The 14,036-nt window shown below is 40.8% G+C and overlaps 3 protein-coding genes across 3 annotated transcripts; all 3 read right to left on the reverse strand.

The window, feature by feature from the left end:
- Window positions 1–174: 174 nt before the first annotated feature.
- K444DRAFT_610466 (uncharacterized protein) lies at window positions 175–1,535 on the reverse strand. Its single transcript, XM_024879756.1, has one exon. It carries the CDS (start codon window positions 1,501–1,503, stop codon window positions 388–390), a length of 1,116 nt encoding a protein of 371 aa, XP_024739299.1. The 5' UTR covers window positions 1,504–1,535; the 3' UTR covers window positions 175–387.
- A 5,954-nt stretch (window positions 1,536–7,489) lies between these two features.
- K444DRAFT_340991 (HET-domain-containing protein) lies at window positions 7,490–8,533 on the reverse strand. The gene is made up of 2 exons (XM_024872028.1): window positions 8,098–8,533; window positions 7,490–8,035 (listed from the first exon to the last, which is right to left on the reverse strand). Exons 1-2 carry the CDS (start codon window positions 8,381–8,383, stop codon window positions 7,554–7,556), a joined length of 768 nt encoding a protein of 255 aa, XP_024739300.1. The 5' UTR covers window positions 8,384–8,533; the 3' UTR covers window positions 7,490–7,553.
- Window positions 8,534–8,658: 125 nt separating this feature from the next.
- On the reverse strand, window positions 8,659–14,023 carry K444DRAFT_585540 (Sec7-domain-containing protein). The gene is made up of 5 exons (XM_024877929.1): window positions 13,363–14,023; window positions 10,787–13,314; window positions 10,108–10,734; window positions 9,172–10,059; window positions 8,659–9,103 (listed from the first exon to the last, which is right to left on the reverse strand). The coding sequence occupies exons 1-5, from the start codon at window positions 13,883–13,885 to the stop codon at window positions 8,846–8,848; spliced, it is 4,824 nt and encodes a 1,607-aa protein (XP_024739301.1). The 5' UTR covers window positions 13,886–14,023; the 3' UTR covers window positions 8,659–8,845.
- Between the last annotated feature and the right edge of the window lie 13 nt (window positions 14,024–14,036).

Raw genomic sequence — 14,036 nt, forward strand, 5'->3', positions numbered from 1 at the left:
TACGTTGCTGCCTGGTTTGAAACACCAGCCAACCGAACGGATTGCAGTATCCTCCAATCGGAAAAGGGGGTTCAGCTCGAGCTCATAATAGCCAAGCGAGGCAGCGTATGTTACTTGTGAACAATAGAAATGAGTATTCATATTACGGCGAATGCTCAAATTAGTCGAGTATTTTACCAGGGTAGAAATCTCCTCGACGCTCGTATTCTTTCGTTTCTCTAGGCGAGAGTGAGCAGCAAAGCTGGTCGTCATACTTCTATATAACGTAGCGAGGTGAAGCTCACATCGGGAAGGCTAGATTGGTTTCCCAGACTCTCCCACCTCTCTAAATAAAACCCACTTTTCATCAAGTCTAGAAACATATGTATCTCTGACCCTATTAGTTCATTAAATAAGATTAAACGTCCTTTCTTCGTTCAAGGGGAGTTCCCAAGTTGAAAGGTCCTCTCCCGTGCTCAAGCCTTTCGTATGCGCATAAGCAACTCTACGAAACGAGTCGACTGTACCTGGCATTGGGGCTATCAAGACTCCATGCCAGATATCGTAAGAGACTCCGTGGACCTCATAACTGAGAGTCCAAGTAGCGAGAGCCAAAAAGTAGTGCTGGCAATCTGGATCAACCTCAGCACCAGAACCATCGTCCAGTTCGAGTGATATGTAGTCAATCGGTGTGCCTGACCGACTCAGCACATTTGAAAATTCAGAAAGCTGCTTCGGTGCAGTCCAGTGCAGTCGTACTGGTTGCAATGTTCCGTGCAAGGATAGCTGTCCTTTGCCAGGCCCGAAAGGGTTCTCGGTGGTGAGTATACAGGAGACATTGACAACCTTAACTAACTCGGTAATCTGTAGCCCAACTCTGGCCCACCGCATCTCCTTGTATCCAATGCCGCTGGTTCCACGTGATGCCCAGGACCAAGATGGGGCATTATCAAGTGGCAAGCGGCGCGAGGGGCCCTGAAGAGCCCCAGTATTCCAGAGTAGATGCCGCACTAGATCCCCACGCCACACCCCAAACATATAATCTTCGCGTCTAAAGCATTGAGGATATCTTCTAGACAAAGCAGTGACAAAGCCAGATAAAGCAGGTAGATTGTCTGTGCTGACAGTGAAGTTACGTTTCGCGTACTCGTGCACCAGATCTCGCCACGTACTATGTAACTGGGGATGATGGTGTACGTTGTCGCTCAATTTTTGCCCACCAACGGTCAAGTGACCAATGACTAGCTTCTTAAACTCGGCTAGAGCAGGTACCAACGGAAAGAGCGGGCGACACTCGCAGGAATAAGTTTCTTGACACTGCCAGCCCAGTTCGTGGCTGGTACAATGCAACATTCTCCCGCCCAGCACATACTCTTGGAAAGTCCAACCTCGCCGGTTCAGGAATGAGATTCCGCGTTTGGTTCGGTGGGTTGGAGAGGCTTCGCCGGACCATGAGGAGTTGCGAATCGATACTTTGACGTCCGTGACACTATTGATTGAGGCAATGAATGTAGCTAGTTGCATGTTTCTTGAGTCGTCGGTGTGGAGGCAGCCGCTGTTAGCATCTGATCCTGAGTGCACGGCAATAACGACGGTGGCGTTGGTGTCAGTATGGGCTCCGATAAGCTCGATAAGCGATGATTAGATAATCGCGCTAATTTGTCGATAATCGATAATTATCGATAATTGGCGATAATTATCGTTCTAGGCGGTAAGGGGCCCGGCAGAATCTGCCCCTCCTGCTCTCTATTCCAATTAATTAATTAATTAATTAATCTTTATACTAGTTCTTTAAAGAATATAACTAATTTGAGATATATTAAAAAAGTAATAATTTGAGTTATTGCTTTATTAATCTAATGGCTAGCTAACTGCTTTGCCTTAGATACAAAGATTAATTCCCTAATGCCTGACCTGGTTACTTTACTAGTAACCCAAGTAAACTAACTACCCTATAGTACTACTCCAAGGCATTTGCTAACCTTACTAATGCCCATTATTCCTAATCTTATTCGTTAGACTAGCTTTATATCCTTTTTCTGGATAGTAACCCGCTTTATATAAATAGCTACAAGATTCATTACTGGAATTAGATTAGTATAAAAATTAGTATAATTAAGAAAAATGACTTATACTTAAACTCCGTAATAAGAAGCGCCTCCGCAGACTCTTGCAAAGTATATAAAGCTAAAGCTTAGATATACATATCTTATTTACTTTTCTGAGCCAAAATCTCCTTTACTAATTAATGAAATAGTACCTTTGGAATTAATAAATCAGTGCTTCTCTAATATTTTCTGATTTCTTAAAGGGCCTTGGCTATAAATCTAGTTAGTAGATATACTAATATTTTTACTAATTAACTAATTGCCAGGTCTAAACCTATATTTTCTCTTTTATATAATAGTAGGAATACGGCCTTTTCCGCCAAGTGTCTTTCTTGGAACCTTGCCTGCAAGAGCCTTTCTAGAAGTAATATGCTTGCCATTAGTTTGCTTAGTTTGTACTATGGTTAAATAATTAACTAGAGATTGCAATTACTATGTCTTAATTAGTATAGTAATTAATATAAATCAAGAGATATACTATAGAAGAGGTTAATTAAGGGGTTAATTAAGGGGTTAAAGTAGTATAGTTAAAGGAAAGGTATTAGCTAAGGTAAAGTAATAGGGAAAAGTAAGGTAATAGCTTAAAAAAAATTTCATGTGCCTTAAAAGTGAATTATTTTATATTATAAAGTTAATTTTATTTCACCTTACTTTGCTTACCTTTTAATCTCTTCTTAATAACTCAATTATACTACTATATAACTTTATACCATAACCTATAAGTTAGTATTCTAATATACTAATTAATCTACTAATCTCTATATAGATCGTCCTTATAGTATATTCTATAGCAATGAACTATAATTAGTATACCAAATATATTAGTAATCGCAAAATATTACTAATTATTATTAAATTATTCCCAGAGCCTAAGGTAAGTCTATACTTATATTATATTAATCTTTATACTAATTATAATATTATAGGATAGTAGCCATATTAATATAGTATCTCAACTAGCCTCTTCTATTAGATCTATCTATACTACTACTCGCAAGAGAAAAGCACCGACGGATCTGTCTCAAAACCCAAATACTATAAAAGCGTATAAGCGTAATAAAGCTCTTGTAAAAGACCCTATCCATACTAAGATTAAGAAGGTAAAGGTAGCAGATTAAGGTATAATTATAGTAGCAAAATGCAAGGTAGTAAGCTCGGCAGTATATAAGAGTGCTTTACTATTAAGATAGCAGGAAATAGTATAGGAGTCTATTACGAGTATTAAATTAAGGAGGTATTTTCAGAATATTCCTATACTAATCTTTATACTAATCTGGCTTTAGAGAATAATAAGGAAAGAATTAGAAAGTAATTAAATAATTACTTGGCTATAGTAAGTATAGTGGCTTATATATAGCTTGGGATAATAGTAACCCGGTATGGGAAGATATTAAATATAATTCCGAGAATAATATATAGTTTAAGGAGATATAGAAGACTAAGGAAAAGCTTAATTAAGAGAAAGAGATTAAGCGAGTTTTAGAGAATGAAATAAAAGAAAAGGCTAATAGTATATAAAGAGCTTTAGCTAAGGTATATAATCTCTTTTTGGATTAGTATAAAGATTAGTATAAAACTGACTAAAATAGAAATACAAGCGTATTAAGTTTACGGCATAATAGGAAACTTGGCAAAAGAAGAAAAGATCCTTATTTCATAAGATTAGATTATTATATAGTAAGTATGGATTTTACTTATCTTTATATTAATTACTAATTATTATATAGTAACCATATTACGCTTATTAGTCCTACTAAATTCTTTATACCAGGCAAAAAGGCTATTTGGAGAAACTTGGCTAGTTAGGTATAGGGAGATAATAAATGAGTTAACCTTCCTGGTCCTGTTACTTGGTAGCCAGAATCCGAGGCTAAGTTAAATACTACTAGCTTTTACTTCTTTACTAAATCTCGAAAAGGCCATAAAGTAGTAATACTACTAGTATATACTAGAAAGAAGCCAAAGAATGGCTTATACTAATATATCTTCCTATCTAACTCTGAGTTATGGGTTATGGAAGATACTATAGCTACTTAATAATATTTAAGAAACTTCTTTAGTAAAAGCGGTAGTTAGCTAGGTACTATGTCTTTAAGATACTAGTAATTATAAATTATAAAGAAAATAATTATAATTATACTAATTTTTGTACTAATCTTATTACCCCTTATTAGTATTAATAAAAATACTCAAAATCCCACTTCTTTTCTAATACTTTAAATATTCTACTATCTCTAAAGTCTTAGCTATTATTTAGGTCCTATCCCATAATACTATATGGCGAGTACCTGAAAAGATTTGCTCTACTTTAGTACTTATTACTAGAATTAAGAGAATATTAATTACTATAAGTAAGAGCTTTGGCTAGTGCCTTCTTTATATATCTTAATACTACTATTAAAGTATAAACAAGTCCCTAATATTATATAGCTCCTTCTAATAATAATTCTCGTATTTATCTTAACTTGCTAGCCATATATATTCCCCTAATATCTGAGTAATCTTATTAAAATCGTCTAGTTCTCTCTCTACTAGCTATTTAATCTCCTTAACTAGTACCGAATTATTAGGGGTAGATATCTGATCTCGATATTTCTCCCAAAGCTTTTTGACTTTAGTTAAGGTAAGCTAAACCTATCTTTTCTCCTAATTAGCCCTAATATACTTTATATAGTAATTCGGATAAAGTATAAGAGTAGTAGTATAAAGAGGCATATTATTGGACTTATAGTAATATATATTAAAGACCTCTTACCCTTTCCGGATTCGAGTATAAAAGTCTTTATTATTTATATATATATTCTATTATATTATAGTTAGTATTATTAATTCAAGTAATAAAGATTAGTATAAAGATTAGTATAAAAATTAGTATAAAAATTATTACTTACTAGTAATCTATTAAATACTCGAATTAAAACATCTATTATAAAAAGCACCCGATTAATAGTTATAGTATCTCCTTGAGTCTTAAGAATAGCTCTATAAAATAGTTTAAGAAAGGTAGAAATTATTCGAAGCCTTCCCTAGTTTTCCGGACTAAGGTAATCTGATTTCAGATTCGCGAGATACTTCTTATAATAAGTATTAAGATAAGTATACTACTAAAGAGTAATATTAAGTATTATATACTAGCTATTTCATTGCATCCGATTATTAAGAGAAATTATTCTTCTAGCAAGAGCTTTAAATCTGGTAATCTGACTAGGAAAGTAACAAATATATATAATAATATTATAAAGCTAGCCTAATAGTCCCAAAAGTCGAAATTTCATTTGTTTTTCCTTATTACTTAATAGGGCTTTCAAATCTCTCAAGTTCTCTTACTTATTAAGCGCCTCTAATTCTCTATCTATAAAAATATTATGAAATAAAAAGGCTTATATAGAAAGATTAATAATATATCCTAAATAACGAACCTGCTATTACGAAGTATCCTATTCTAATCCTTCTTTCCTTAGTAAATAAGCCTGAATAGCTCGATATAATATACTATTTATACTAGTATTATTACTAATAATAGCTCCAAGTTATTTAGTAATACCATAGTCTTAAAGTATAGGTTATAAAACCGTAAATTAGTCTTCTCCTAAATAACCTAGTACTATACGAAGAGCTAGAAGGGCCTTTACGTAATTCTCATCTTATTATTTAATAAAATATATAATAATACCTAAAAGAAGATATTCTTATAAAGAAGTCCAGATATTAAGAGCGAGATAAATACTTGAAACTATAAACTAGAGTTTTCGTTATATAATATCCTTTAAGCTAATCTAGTACTTCCCAAGCTTTTTTCTTATATAAGAGTAAGTTATAGAAAGAAAGGGCTAAGATTCTGGATTAAGTACTCGATAAAAGGTATGAAATTCGGGCTATTTAATTACTTAAAAAGGTAGATTATAAATAATAATTAATAAAATTAAAGCTTTATAAATTACTACCTAATTAAGGTATTATTAAAAGATATATATATTAATTTTAGTTATTTGGCCAGATAACTTTACTTATAAGTAAAGCTATTATAGCTAGTTAATTACTTTTAATTAAAGTGGACTAATTTCTGATCCGCTCTTAATAATAATATCATATACTGACTTAAGATAATTACGTTAATTAGTAGAGACTAAAGTCAAATAAATATTCGGTAGATTTTCCTTTTCGCAAGGAAGATAATAGTAGTATTTGGGTAGTTCTCCTGTATCTGGATGCCCGAGACAAGTATAAGCCCAAATAGCTCTCGCAAGTTCTCCCTATTTGGAATCAGATTTGGATTAAGTCGAGTCTATATTAGTAGAGGCTTAATAGATTAATGAGGCAGATTCAGAAGCCATATTTAAATAATAGAAAATAAAGTACTATTATATATTAAAGAGAGGATAAAAGAGAGTATAAAAATTTTAATCTTTTTTAGAAGAAATAGCGGTGTGAATCTTAGTATCACGTGTTAAATACTAGCTAGTCTACGTTATATAATAGACTATTAAATAGAAAGTATAATAGTATATTTATAATAGTCTACTTTTATACTAATCTTTATACTAATCGGTTTATAATTAAACTAGAAAGCGAGATGTTCATGTAATGGGACTCGCTTAATGGCTGGCTAGGCCCACTTTTATTAATGATTATTGAGGTAATGGGGCTCGCTTAATGGCTGGCTGGGCCCACTTTTATTAATAATTATCGAGGTAATGGGGCTCGCTTAATGGCTGGCTGGGCCCACTTTTATTAATAATTATCGAGGTGATAGGGCTCGCTTAATGGCTGGCTGGGCCCACTTTTATTAATGGAATTATTAATAACTGGATTAAATACTAGCTAGTCTACGTTATATAATAGACTATTAAATGGAAAGTTAAAAAGTCTAATAGTATAGTAATAATAGTCTACTTTTATACTAATCTTAATACTAATCGGTTTGTAATTGAACTAGAAAGCCGTAATGGGGCTCGTTTAATGGCTGGGCCCACTTTTATTAATGATTATCGAGGCAATGGGGCTCGCTGGCTGGCTGGGCCTACTTTTATCAATGATTATCGAGGTAATGGGGCTCGCTTAATGGCTGGCTGGGCCCACTTTTATCAATGATTATCGAGGTAATGGGGCTCGCTTAATGGCTGGCTGGGCCCACTTTTATCAATGATTATCGAGGTAATGGGGCTCGCTTAATGGCTGGCTGGGCCCACTTTTATTAATGGAATTATCGATAACTGGATTAAATACTAGCTAGTCTACGTTATATAATAGACTATTAAATAAAAAATTAAAAAGTCTAATAGTATAGTAATAATAGTATACTTTTATACTAATCTTAATACTAATCGGTTTATAATTGAACTAGAAAGCCGTAATAGGGCTCGTTTAATGGCTGGGCCCACTTTTATTAACGATAATTATCGATATCGATCGTTTATCGATCGCTTAGCCGATAACGATTACTAATCGATAATTTCGATCGATAATTTATCGGAGCCCACACTGGTTGGTGTAAATATCACACATGAGTGCGGCTTGCTGAATCCAGTCCTCTTGGGAGTCCTGGATGATGCAGAGTGAGTCCACCCAGAGATTGTCAATTCCAAGATGCTTGGTTACCTGGACCGCTTCCTTAATGGTCTGGGGAAGAACTATAAGTGCGATACCTGCCAGCATACTCGCGATATTGCCTTTCGTGGTGGTGATATTCCCTGTGCGGCCCCAGCAATAGCTCAATGCCGCATACCTTCCATCTCCGTTAGCGGTTTCCTTGAGTTTGATCTTGGAACTGTGGGGATCCAGGGCAATGACCCGTTTGGGCAGCTTTTGTACAGCAGGGGGGCAATTTTGATGTGTGTTAATGCAAGTTTCGAGCCATGAACGCGTAAGGCCGAGGCGCTCTTCTGTTGATGAACGGAGATCATAGCCAATTGATAGTATCGGCCATGGAGATTTGGTAACAGGCACATCTACAACAAATGTATCAGGAATCACGTTAACCATCAGCGAACAAAGTTGGGGCATGACATACTTGAGGGGATGTAGAACTCATACGTTATGCCCACGTTCTGCCCTATCTGCCGAATTGTAACTTCGAGGGGTGCCAGGGCGCCTTCGCTCTTGTTGACCTCGATTTCTTGAACATCTTCAAAATTAGGCAGTAAAGAGACCCCCTCATAGAGCATCCCGCATACAAAGCATGTTTGAGAAGCGGTAAGTAGATCATTCAGAAGAAAACGAACTTCATGAAGGATTATTGGATCGCTTCCACCAGCCATTATCGTGCCTAGCCCGCAAGTTTGACATTTATCAGCCATATTCCTGGATTTCTTGGTGTTGAGAGTCCCCGAGAGAAAAGTGAAAGGATCTCGAAAAATGACAAAGCTGAGAAGATTGAAGGCTGAACAAAGAATGCGGTTATGCAAGAAGGATGCAAGGTCAACCAATCAGGACTACCCAACGCCGCCAACCCCTGGCAGTTAGCGCCGCAGTGGACACTTCTGGAAAGGAAACAATTTGACGCCGACTTGGCGCGCTTCTGGGGCAAGACGAACACAACATCAAATATCAAGCAAGATATCACTAGCATAGCATAGGAATTCAAAGCGTTTATACAACATGACTTTACCACCATCCGCTATCTATGCCATGAAAATCGCTAACGAGGACATTCCGTGCCAGCTTTATTCTTCCCCATTTCATCCAAAACCAAAGAAACTTCTCTCCTCCTCCCTCCTTCTATCTGTACAAAATCTATTACACAACCCGGTCCATCATCTCTACGCCTTGGCAGCACTCTCCTCCTTACCAGCCGCCTGCTCAACAACCGGGCTCTTCACCTCTTCTTTCTCCTTCGATCCTTCAGGTTCAGCAAGCTGCGGAAGTTCTTTCCGCAAATCAGGAAGGAAGCGATCTAATCTCTTCCAGGTTTCGACCCAGAGTTTCTCTTTCGATGGGTCTTCGGAGGGGGGGACCAGGTAGCCGCCTTTAGCCATTACAAGCATCATGTTCTTTAGGGACTCGGGGACGGCCTCCTCCTATGCGGAACAAGATAATTAGTATGAATAAAGTAATTAGGGGGAGAGATGGGAAGGGGAAAACATACTAGGCTATCGCCTTGCCCGCTATTCATCAGTCTATCCATGATATCCAGGATCTTCAGCCAGAGATCCAACATGCCATCCCACTCCGAAAGCAACTCTAGGTAATGCAAAAACGTTTTGCAGAGCAGAGTCGCGGCCTGCACTCTCGTCTCGCTCATACCTACTGGGTCGGAGGAGTAGACTTCTGGTTTTAGAAGGCGGACGATGAGCGGGAGGAGGACTTCGCCAAATATGGCGGTCCACTCTTCGTGTTCGCCTGATGTGAGTTCGGGGGAGAAGAGAGCGCGTTGGAGGGAGGTGAAAGATTGATGGCGGATTTCGCGACACGGGTTCGTGCATTGCGTTGTGAGGGCGCGGAAGATGGGAGACCAATATGCTGCCCAGGCTTCTTTGCTCTCGAGGTGGGATTGCTGTATTAGTACTGGAATGTGGGTGGTTAAGGAGTAGATCATCGTGATGGCTTTCACGCCCCTTGCAACTGCGGCATCGACCTGTGGATGTGGCTTCGTCTGCTTTTGAGCTTGTTGACCCCTCTTCGCTTTTCTATCCTGCTTCTGCTCAATTGTCGATCCAACACTCCCAGCAGACGCGAAGTCATTCAGTAGCTTCACAGCAGACTCATAGTTATCTGCCATAATCGTTGGTGGCGAACCAACTGCTATCCCTTCGAGAATCTCGAAGACAGTTGGTGCGGACTTCACATTTCGTGTGAGACTCCGGAGGATAACCCAGAAGTCAGGCGAGGTCATGATCTCGTTTCTGAGAGGGCCGGGCTCTTTGATGCACTGCGTTAATCCCTGGAGTACCAGAGGTGCAGATTTGTCGAAGAGGTCCTTCTTGAAGGATGATATCGTGTGGAGTACTACTGGGACGCGGATGAAGTCGTGTTGCTGCAAAGGTTAGAGTGTTTTCTAGAAATACTACAGGTTGGCACTTACATAGCTAGCGTGCAACAAGTGAAGCAAGTAGAACATTGTTCTAGAGATCAGAATGCTATGGTAGCTCGCAGCGTTACGCATAACATTCTGTAAAGCCCCCGCTACAGCGGCACCAAGCCTTTCAACCGTTTCTTCATCTCGAAGGGCAAGCACAGTACATAATTCCAGGAGGTAAACCATCGCTGGATCGTAGACTGGCCCGCTGGATGTCGGTTTCTGTCCATTTGCTGGGCTTTGATTGTCATTCTCCGATTTGACACTTATGATTACTGACGATGGATCGTCAGGTAGCTCGGCGAGCAAAGCTGAGACGAGAGGGACCAAAGACTTGGCGGGCATGTTGACGACGTTGGCGAAGACGTCCCCCATATAACAAGCATTGACACAATCTACTGTGCACAAAGTACTCTCTAGCTCCTCGTCCGAAGGTTCTGGTGGGTCACCAGCAGCATAACTAGAAATGTATGATGTGAATGCTGAGAATAAACCAGCCTCGCTAGGCTTTTGTCCTCGATCGATGACCTGCGAAGGGTTCTGCAAGGGTATTGCAGGAATCTCCATCCGATTTGGCGCAAAGAAGGGAGGAATCAGGGAGTTGACGAAGAGGTTCAGCCAAATGCGGACAATCTAATATTATTAGTTTCAGGTAGGTAGTGCTTTTACAAAGGATAAAGCTCACATGTTGCCAGCTGTCGCTGATGACAGTTTCACTACCAGTAACGACACGGAATAATACGACTGTGGCCAATTGTGCCTTGAAGTCTCTGCCGAATTTAACTGCAAGCTCACTGACCATCACACTGTTCTTCTCGACCTGGATCTCGGTGTTCAAAGCAGTATTTGATGGCGTTTCAGTCGACAAGGTGGTGATGGTACTCAGGCAATACACAACCTGATCAACAGCCTCATTCAAACCATACTTCGCAGCAATACGTGCACATTGATCAAAGCCTGTAATGACCCTTGAGAAGACAGCATCGTCACTAGCGGACATGAAGACATAAGATAGAGTCGCAACGACGGGTTTCCAAGTGGCTGCGAACATATCCGCATCATAGATATTCGTATCGCACAGCACAAGGCTACCAGCCGACTCGGTCTTCAATAGAAGCTCCTTCCAAGCATAATCAAAAGCATGCTTGTTGTCGTGCTCATCTGGAAGAATAATCTCATTCGCCTTGATAGAGTCGAAAATGGCTTGCAGATATTCCGGGGCAAAGTCTGCCTTGTTGTTTACTCCACGAAGATTTTTCGCGAAGTCTGTGTAGCCCATGCGGGCCGATGACTTGAGATTCGGGTTATACTGATCCGTGTTCAACATGAGGATGGCGTACGTCAAGACAAAAGCAGCGTCTTTGTCCGCAACGCCTTCTGGAATATCGCTTGCGCAATACTGTTCAGAAAACACGGTCATGATTCTCTCGATCAGAGGTGACTCTCCGGGTAAGCGAAATGATTCCAAGAGTTCCCGCATCGCTTCGTCTATCCGCTTGCCATCGAAGTTGAATTCGCCTACGAAGGCCTCGAGGACAGCATCGTTGCCTTTCTTTGAAATGAAGTCACCGAGAACCTTCTTCGAGATTCGCGTCGTTCCTCTTAAGAAAGCCGCGACTGATTTGGAATCGTCGACATCTTTAATGATTCCTTGAGCGTGGAGATAAGCAAGCCCAGCTTTGGGGCTTTCGTTGAACTTTGACGCGCCGATAATGATTAATCTCTTTTTCCTCCGTTGTTCACGGAGTCTGTCCTGGTCTGGATATCCATCATACTTGGGTTCCTCGTCGAGCCGTTCAGCAATGAACTGGATATAACCCAGAAGAGCGTCGAGACACAATGGTGGCACGCTCGTCGTGCTCCAAGTGGCCGAATCTGGGATTGCATTTCGGGACAACAGTCCCACCATGTCCTCACATAAGTCGCTTCGGTCAACCTCGCAGTCGTAGTTGACGAACAACTCCACCATGAAGCTTGGTATCCGCGCAAGAGCACCAACGCTCTCCACCATGGCTTCCCTGGCATCAGGTTTCCGTGATCCACCTTCCATTCCCAATTTTTGTCGATCCTTCACAGGAACAGGAGTTGCTATCCCACTGTTTGACGGTTTCACAAGCTTTGGTGCTTGAGGCACACCCGAATAAAGAGAAGGATCTATCCCCGGTTCTCTTGGGATCTCCACCCGAGGATGTAAACAAGCCACCAAATATGACAAGAACAACTCTTGCTGTAACTTCAGCACTCCACGGCAGGTAGCCAATAAGGTGCCGGCGACAATAAGTGACTCGTGTAAAATTGCCATGTTATCTGATCGGACGAGTTGAAACAGATATCGACACAGACGATCTTCAGCCAAGGTGGCCAAGGTCGGGTGCTTGGCAATGGAGGGGCCAGCAACCTCGAGCGCTACATCAATGATGCGGAGGGCCATGACTCTCATGGCATCGGCATGTTGACGGTCATGGGGATCCAGTAAATCTACGAGAACTCGAAATAGTTCTCGTATTGACGGCAATGAATAGGGTTTTATAGGAGGATCATCAGAGGCTTCTGAAGCAGGGGCAACGCCAACTTCCGAAGCATTGTCTGCAGAAGATGCAGTCAGAGCTCCATTTCTCGCTTTGTCAAAACTTGAAGATGGTGTTGACTCGGTAGGGGGGGCTGCAAGTGAGGACTTGATAGCATCATTGCCATTGGCCGAAGGATCCATCTTCACTGTATCCATATCCTCCCTGGTCTTCTCGTCCAAAGCCTGAAGATCGTCTCCAGCCTCGATTTCCAAGTGTTTCAGCCTTTCAAAAATTACTTGGGTCATCTTGACCATGGACATCTCGGCGGATCTCCGAAGAAGCTCTGATAATCTCGACTGACAACACATGCTTAGTCCCGTCTCCATCATTTCGCAGACACTTTCGTCGCCAAGTAGATCTCCACCAGGCCCTGACAGCATCCCCTCCATAAGCTTCAATATCCGCAAGAGGACGATTTCGTCAGCAGATGTATCGCTGGCTTCGAATCGACAATGTGTTATAGCAGCAGAAAGAGACTGCATAGCTAATGCAAGCCGTGGCGAGTCTGGGCTTATGAGGTTGTACGAGAAGAATTTTGTGATAGCTACGAGGGCTAGAGAAGTAATTGGGGCAGAGGTCGCAGAAGCTTGAATCACTTGGAGGAAAGGATGTAATAAGGATGGCGTATCGAACTTGTGAATATCTGTTCTCAAGTTAGTATACAGGTGCCTAGGTAATAGCTTGAACGTACCTTTGCAGCCAGTCAGTTCACGCCTCAGCCTCCCGAACCCAGCCATTAATGGATTATCTTGCATGCTCTTGCCCTTCTTTCCACGTAGACCCCATCTGTTTGCCAGTCCTCCATCATCGAAGACATCTCCTCCAAGTCCAGACGAAGACCTGCCCTTGTGTCCCTTTCGATGTCCAGGTTCATCTCGAGGTGTTGAAGGCCTGGAGCCTTGCATGCTGGGATTCATGGGGCTGGAGCTTCCGCCCAGGATCGCAGACACCGAAGAATGCGCCCATCTTGCATGCTTTCGCATGGCAGATGTGACTGTAATACATTCTGTGGTGATCAAGGCCACGGGGTCGACCGCCACAGATATGGGTGATGTTCTCGAGCTCATGGTATCGTCGTCGAGTTGTGCAGCTTCAAGGCTTTCCCATCTGTTCTTTTTGATCGAATACAAACCGAGGCCACGTAGAGATGGTGTTGGAGAATCTGTATTCGGTCCTAGTGCTTGCGAATTCACGGCTGGGGCATCATTGCTCATACTGGCTTCGATACTGGCGCAACATCGATGCCACGTTGAATATTATGGATTAGGGCGACTTGTACTAGTAATTAGGCAGTAGACAGGTGTCGATTGACTGCCAAAGTCGCCGAGCTGTGGAGCTGTCGTTGGAGGGTGTCCAAAAAATAAT

This window comes from Hyaloscypha bicolor, assembly GCF_002865645.1.
Source record: "Hyaloscypha bicolor E unplaced genomic scaffold K444scaffold_53, whole genome shotgun sequence".
Taxonomy (NCBI): domain Eukaryota; kingdom Fungi; phylum Ascomycota; class Leotiomycetes; order Helotiales; family Hyaloscyphaceae; genus Hyaloscypha; species Hyaloscypha bicolor.

What these genes read in the sequence shown, in the direction of transcription:
- K444DRAFT_585540 (XM_024877929.1), bottom strand. Translation starts at nt 13,885, where the DNA reads ATGAGCAATGATGCCCCAGCCGTGAATTCGCAAGCACTAGGACCGAAT. An exon ending in TCAGCGACAGCTGGCAACAT is followed by an intron (nt 10,735 to 10,786) that starts GTGAGCTTTATC and finishes TAATAATATTAG; the next exon opens with ATTGTCCGCATTTGGCTGAA. An exon ending in ACTTGTTGCACGCTAGCTAT is followed by an intron (nt 10,060 to 10,107) that starts GTAAGTGCCAAC and finishes TAACCTTTGCAG; the next exon opens with CAACACGACTTCATCCGCGT.
- K444DRAFT_610466 (XM_024879756.1), bottom strand. Translation starts at nt 1,503, where the DNA reads ATGCAACTAGCTACATTCATTGCCTCAATCAATAGTGTCACGGACGTC.
- K444DRAFT_340991 (XM_024872028.1), bottom strand. Translation starts at nt 8,383, where the DNA reads ATGGCTGATAAATGTCAAACTTGCGGGCTAGGCACGATAATGGCTGGT. An exon ending in TGAGTTCTACATCCCCTCAA is followed by an intron (nt 8,036 to 8,097) that starts GTATGTCATGCC and finishes CATTTGTTGTAG; the next exon opens with ATGTGCCTGTTACCAAATCT.